This window comes from Onychomys torridus, chromosome 5, assembly GCF_903995425.1.
Source record: "Onychomys torridus chromosome 5, mOncTor1.1, whole genome shotgun sequence".
Taxonomy (NCBI): Eukaryota; Metazoa; Chordata; class Mammalia; order Rodentia; family Cricetidae; genus Onychomys; species Onychomys torridus.
The window spans coordinates 101,199,891-101,207,201 of record NC_050447.1 but is presented as its reverse complement, the minus strand read 5'-3'; the positions used below and the strand labels follow the sequence as shown (position 1 = coordinate 101,207,201).

The 7,311-nt window shown below is 35.1% G+C and overlaps 1 protein-coding gene across 1 annotated transcript; it reads right to left on the bottom strand.

Moving 5' to 3' along the window:
• Positions 1-204: 204 nt before the first annotated feature.
• Positions 205-6,634, bottom strand: LOC118583469 (prolactin-3D4-like). Its single transcript, XM_036186811.1, has 5 exons — positions 6,604-6,634; positions 5,508-5,665; positions 4,026-4,133; positions 1,488-1,667; positions 205-396 (listed from the first exon to the last, which is right to left on the bottom strand). The coding sequence occupies exons 1-5, from the start codon at positions 6,632-6,634 to the stop codon at positions 205-207; spliced, it is 669 nt and encodes a 222-aa protein (XP_036042704.1).
• Positions 6,635-7,311: the final 677 nt, after the last annotated feature.

The following is a 7,311-nucleotide window of genomic DNA, read 5'->3' as shown; positions in this document are numbered from 1 at the left end:
AAAAGCCTGGATCCATATTATATTAATGGAAACAAAAAAAGATTTTCTTAAATTTTCAATTGTTTCTTAGAATTAGATTTTATTGTGTAAGAAGAATGCCATTATAGCCATGCATGCACTGAGAAGAAATAAAATCACTAAAGTCTGGTTCAACAAGGCTCATATCAGCAGGACATTGCAGTGTTGTGCACTCAGCACTCATTCTTAAAAACACTCATTGTTAAAGATCTCTCGGCACCTCAGGACCTTGAGGAATGCATCAGTTTTATGAGTATCCCTTCTCAGGCAGCGGACCAGGGTATAAAAGGCAAAAAGGTGAGTGTCTTCATCAGATGATTGCAAGTCTGCCAGTCCAGACCAGACAGGGTAGGCATCTTTTTCAACTTCCTTGTGGCTCTAAACATCAAAAGGACAGGTGTTAGTCACATTATCACATTGTCCCCTCATGAGTTTCTCTCTCTCTCTCTCTCTCTCTCTCTCTCTCTCTCTCTCTCTCTCTCACCCCCTCTCCGTGTGTGTGTGTGTGCGTGTGTGTGTGTGTGTGTGTGTGTGTGTGTGTGTGTGTGAAATAGGCATGATTTGGATGTCAGTGGTCAATTTTTGTAAAGTTCCTCCAATGAAGTCTATTTTGATTTTTGAGAGATCTGCTCTGACTTTTACCTGCAACTCATGTCAGATCCCTTAAGTCTGAGTCATTATTCTAAGGGCTACAAAGGGAAGACACGACATCACCTGTTGACACAAATTCTGGAACTGGACTCAGGTCCTCACACAGGGAAGGAAGGCACTTACAGACATGAGACATCTCCCAGTGTACATTCCATATCAATTTTTAGATAATTTTGGTAAAACAAAGAAGACTTTAAATTTATAGAGAAATCCTGGAAATTGGTGAACAGGCATTAGAAACCAAAACATAATTTGGAGACAGGCATATGCATTTTCTGACATGCCACTGATCTCAGATGAGATAGATCCATACACGAGCAGACAGGAGGTACTATTTGGATGTAAACATGGAACTAACCAAAAGATAATCAAAAGGCTAGTATCAGTACTTTCCCTTTGGGGAGTTGGACATGCTCTCAGTACTTTCCCTGATGTGTCCTTAATACCAGATTAGTGCTGGTAGAGTGTCCTGACCCCTTCCTTTCTTTAAGATAAATCCATTCTTCATTTTTATATACTTTATTGAATCCTTGAACAGGAGCAGTATATTTCATGTAACATATTGTGTGCAGGCAATCTAGGCAGTGACTGCTATATGACCTTTATGACCTTCTGCAAATTAGGCTGTAGTGTCCACCCCACCCAGGAAAGCCACTGTCGAAATGACTATGAGGTACAGAACTATTTTCTATAGAGGTCACTGTTTTAAGTGCTTATTAAGTAACCTTGTATTTGAGAATTTCAAAATTCTTTTTGAATTACATAATTAATGAACTTTATAAATAGGATGACCAAAAACATGTGTCAAAACAGCTTACCCTGCTGAGTATGGTCTTCATTCCTGCCAGAAGCACATGGATTTTGTCCTTCACAGCATTGGCTATTTTCAGCATTTTATCAGAAGCTCCAGGGAGGGTGGGCACTGCAGAAACCAGGTGTTTCAGTGGTTCTTCCCAGGCATGGGAAATATTGATCATTGTTTTCAGAAGGTCTTCAGTCTAGGAAAACATCATTGGACATCACCTTAAACTAAGTGACATACAGCTGTGTAGATAGATACTTGTGTTTTTTTTTTTTCAAAAGGGAAGCAAACTACAGTGTATTTTTATTAGTAGTAATGTATGTTAATGACTTCAAAGTATATAAATATTACCTAAAAACAAAATTTCAGCTACTGAATACTACTTTGCTAAATAAAAGTCTTAATAATTGGGTCTTAATAATTTTGACTGTTCAAAATAATCATATTTTGTTTTTCCTTTACATTTAACCATTTGCCCTAGTTGTTTGCACTGTTCTCTTTGATTGCTTACCCTGCCTATGAGAAAATTAGGTTTACAGGGATCAGTAGGTGTCTAAAACTGTAATTAATATTACATAATTGCCAACAATGTCAGGAGTTAATGCTTTAAATCATTTCTACACTACTGAATCAAATTGGTCTCTCATATACTTACTTGAGAGATTTATATTGTGGTAGAATATTAAAACAAGTGTGTGGTGATATTTTATTTGTGCTTAATAAATAAAGCTTGCCTGGAGAAGAGAAGAATAGGAACAGCCATTATAAGTAAACAAAGAAGTTATGCAGTGTTACCACACACCCTTAATTCTATCAATTTTCAGGCAGGGATCTGTCTAGATCTCTGAGAGCCAAGCCCACATTGGAAATGGCCAGGTGTGGTGGCACATGCCTTAAATTCCAACCACAAGTTAATCATGAAGGTCTGGAGATCTGTAATAACAGACATTAAGTGATAGAGCTGGGCAGGAAGAGGAAGTGATGTAGCTGGACAGAGAGACCAAATCAGATGGCAGAACAGCAAGGCATGGAGGTGTCAATAGACAGGAAGTAACTTGATTTGGAAGCTATAGAGTTGGTGAGGTAAGTTTGGCAGGTGGCTTCCCCTATTTTCCTGATCTCTCTAAGGCTTTCACCCCTATATTTGGCTTTATGGGTTTTTTTATTTAATAAGATTATTTAGAAATTCATCTACACAAGTGACTTCAGACAAAATGGTTTTCAAAACTCTACTTTTCTTGTATCTGTATGATTCCTGCTGCTCTTGATACTAGAGGACTTGCATATTTATTGATATGTATAGAAGAAAAATTATTGTAAAGCATTGATTTAATTCCAGGCATTGGTAGAAATCAGAATGGAAATTTAACCTGGTAAGTGTTAGTACAAGGCCAGAGTCATACAAAATAAATTCTTTAGTTAGCTGTTTACTATGGTGTTTGTAAGGACTCTTACAGGCTATAAAAATAAAGACTAGACAGAAATTCAACTATAAATTAAATAAGAAGTTTATAAATGAAATGGAGACACCAATGGTGATAATCAACTTTTTGATAGTAGCGTTAGACAATAAGGAGTATGAATGATTCCATGACATGAATGAAGTTGAGTGTAAATTCTTACTTGATATGCAAAGAAAATGACTTCTGTATAATGTTTGGAGCCTCGGTTCATTGTCTTCTTAAAAGTACTATTATCAGAGACTGTTTTTAAACATTAAATATTTCAGTGTCAACAGTGTGCTATTTATATTGTGTAGAAAAGTAATCTATATAAATGTTTTATTCTGTTTCTGTTTTCTTTATGATAACCACACTTTATTCATGAGAATATCTTGTATATAAATTACTTGTGTTGGTCATACCAGCATGATTGGAGAATAGATTATGTCTGTGAAATAGCTATGCATATTAAATTTATATAAATAAAACTGATGTTTATGACAGTTAGCCAGAGTGAAGAGATCATTACATATTACATTAGACCCTCAGAGTTATGTAGACATCATCAAAACAGAAGTCATCCAGAGGAACGTGATATAGTCTAGAGAGGAGTCTTATATAGTTAAGATGTAGGTAGGAGAAGGCAGATCAGTCAGATTGTACAGGAAGACTGTACAAATAAGGATGGAAAATAGACACCGGATAGTTTAGAAAGATAAGAAGAAAGGACACAAGGCTCAGTTTAGTAACATATGCCAGAGGAGAATCCTTTAGTGTTATATCATAAACACAAAGGGATTTGTATTTATTCTATATGTGTATTTATATATTAAAAATGAGTGTCCAGTTCAGATCAAAACTTTCCTGGGAAAAGCAGAAGGTGTTGGTAAAAATAGTTTTCTATGAGACAACTACAATTCCGGGACATTATCATCCGGCAGGCATTTTAGTTAGTGCTAAGCTCTATGATGTGATTGTTCTCTGACAGTCCCATCTTTTTTGATCTATTGGATCAGAAATTACCACACCTCTCATGGGCTCATTAATCACACACAGCACAATTACCTTTGTATAGCATAACTTGTTTTATAAAGAACAGGGAGGAAACCTACTTTTATTTCATGGACTTCCTCGCGAGACTCTGGAGTATGGATGGAAGCAGTATGGCATAGACTGGGCATTCTGGTCTTATACCAACTGCTCTTGAAATATTTCACGTCCTGGAAGGAATGAAATGATTTAATTTACTGGGGATTCAGAATTGAGTAGAAACAAACATACTATGTTTGGTTAACTCTACATTTTTGATATTTAAGAACAAGAATTGAAACAGTACAATGATGGAAACATCGTCTCCTAGCTTTCATCCCCTTCCATATGCAATCCACTCAACTGTCCTCTCAATCTCTTCCCTCTTTACTGCTCCCTTGTATTGTACCCGCTAATGTTATTGTTTGGAAAGAAAGCACTAAGATGCCCCCAAACTTCTAATTACTTACATCTTTAATTTTCAGTTTTTCTAGGCTGAGTGTCTCAGAATTGTTATTATAGATCCATATTTAAGATAATTATTTTTCAGTGTTACAAACTGATTGTTTTAAATAAGAAATATTAATTTATAACTTGGATCACAAATATCACCAAGGTAGTACCTCAAAAAGCTCATGATAAATTTAAGATTAGCCTATGTTGTTGCAATCAACAATTTTCCATTCAATTCTAGTTACATTTTAAGGAAATATTCATCAATGAGTGAAGTAAGAATTCACATAAATATTTAAAGTTTCTATACTAATTATATGAAAGATGTACCTTCGTAAGATATTTATTAAGAGAATACAAATTATTTACTTAATTCTATCAAAGTATTTAAAAGAATTAAAGTGTTCTTAAAAATGTTGTGCATCTGGAAGATTCAGAGTGAAGAATGAGACGTATGAGAAAACTAGTATGGGAAAATAACAATGGGAATGTATATCCCTAAAAGTGTAGGGATATATAATCCATATGCCCAATCTTCAATGGACATTTGCTTTGTTGTTTCCTTGCTGACAGGCCCTGAAAGCTGAGTTATCTCCCTGAGGGAGAGTGAATATAGTTTGTGTCTACAGTAGCCCTTCAAGTTCATTAAGACACCCATTACTGAAAACAATAAGCTGGGATTGTTTACATTTATGAGCTTATCTGTTTTATTATGTTTTTCACTGTTTACATGATTTCAATTTTCTTAGGTTTATTTTTCTCCACCCACTAACTTCAGTTCCCCTGTATCTTCAGATCAGTAAGTCAGGAATGTTCATAAAGACAGAAACCCTGAATATGTGACCATAATATCAAAATACCAATGAAGACGTTCAAAGTTGTTATTGTTAAAGTAAGTAAAGGAAAATTTGAAATATCATTGAATTCTTTACATTTTTGAGGTTTTATGAAACTTCATATTTTACCCTTTATACATTTTGCTGTATAATTCTTTGATTACTGGTAAAACTGAATTATTTGGAATTGGATACATGATTCATTCCAATTTAATTAGTGATTAGCTATGTGAAGGTACTTTTAGAAAAGAATCCAGAGGCAAGGTCATTACTTACAAATTCATAGTATAAATCTGCAGCCAGGTTATATGTGGTATGAGACTGACCAACCACTCGATCATACAGGTCTCCAGTGGACACAGAGCCAGTTGGTTTGGAGGCCACATGCTCCCAAAGCAGCAGATTTGACACCAGAAGCAACATACATACCCCTGCTGTCAGAGAAATGGCAATGAGGTGATCTATACAAATCAGGTTACAACAGTTAAACAAGCCAGGAATGTGTTTTTAGGGCCCTCTGCTAAGTGATTTGAGTTGATATACCTTAATAGAGTATTCACTTTTACAACTGGTAAAATACAGAGAGAGCTACATTTTTTCCAGTCCAGAGTTTGAAATGTGGGAGACTTTTCAAAGTTTGCATTTGTTCCAAAAGAGCTTCTCAAGTTTGCAAACACATGGAGTTTTATTAACCATGAGCCAAAGACTTCAAGTCATTATCTGCATATATTTGAAATTCTAGAGAATTTATGTTGTCTTTCATTTTATTAATACATTATTATTGTAACTAATTCATTTTACTTGTACATATCACTTAAGACTGAGGTGATTTGATAGTTTATTCAGATTGATTTATGTGAGCAGATATCCAATGTTGGCAAACAGATTAATTATAAATTCTTATTTCTGTGCTTGAAGCAATTGGACTACATAATTAATATTGTGTTCTCAATATACTCTAAATTCTCTATAATGTAAATTCAATACTTTGAGTTGTATTTTTTTGTTCTAGAAGGTGACATTTGAAATGGAAGGTATTATATGACTGATGGCTCTTACATATCAGTAACATTGTCCCATTTTCCCCTCCTGTTAATAACATACAAAATACCTCTGAGAACTTCCTTGTGTTTGCAACACTGAAAAATTCTATTTGAAAACCTCTGAGCTTGAACTTAATTAAGCAATTAGAATATAGAGAGGTCGTTCAGCTCTATGGTGACTTGTCTCTAGATGAATCATGATTAAATATCAGTTCCCTCCAAAATACAGAGCAGACCACACCAAAGAAAATCTACTCTACAATCAATCTTGATGTAATACACTAAGGGTTACATAGACTCTAAGAGGTACCTGATGAATGGCTACTTACCAGAGTTTGGCAGAGTGAGAGCAAGCGGCATCTTTGAGATGATCCACCACAGTATGAACTTCAACTCGGGAAAGCTGCTTCACCTGAGTGCTGCCTTCAGTCAACTTTCTACCTCCCATATATACCAGAAGATTGTACCCAAAGCCAGACCAAGCTGGGGGCCAGATTGAATCAACATCTATAGATCAGTGACATTCTTCCCTCAGGGTTATTAACATCCTCTTTGTATTTATCACAGTTATATGTCAATATGCGTCACACTGCGTTTCCCTCTTATGATCTATTGAATGCAAGTCATTCTCCATATCAGAAAGACCATCTCTGTTCATTGGTTACTCATTTTCAGGTAAGCAGGAGAAAATAATTATTCCCCCATTCTTTTCCCTAGTTCAAGATCTTATATGCCTGTTATGTCTTCTGCAGTGATCCCTAGTAGTTATAGTGATGATAAATGCTTTCCATAATCCAACCTGTCTCCACATAAGTCAATTATTATGGACTGTTTTAAATAAACACAAATCTCTTTCATTAACTATTAACACAGCAAAATATTTATGTTAATGTACTCAGTAACAGTTTTAGTAATCAACAGGTTATACACAAATGTTTAGAAGGCCTTTTGACAAGAACATCATACCCATTTATGAAAAGTCTACTTATAAATGCATATCATGACATTTTAGTCACCTTATATTTGATGTTTTACAA

Excerpts from the sequence above, each read along its gene's own strand:
- LOC118583469 (XM_036186811.1), bottom strand. The coding sequence starts at position 6,634 with ATGCCGCTTGCTCTCACTCTGCCAAACTCTG. Across the intron at positions 1,668-4,025 it reads AGGAAGTCCATGAAATAAAA|ACTGAAGACCTTCTGAAAAC; the intron begins GTAGGTTTCCTC and ends ATGTTTTCCTAG. Across the intron at positions 397-1,487 it reads TGAAGACCATACTCAGCAGG|AGCCACAAGGAAGTTGAAAA; the intron begins GTAAGCTGTTTT and ends TTTGATGTTTAG.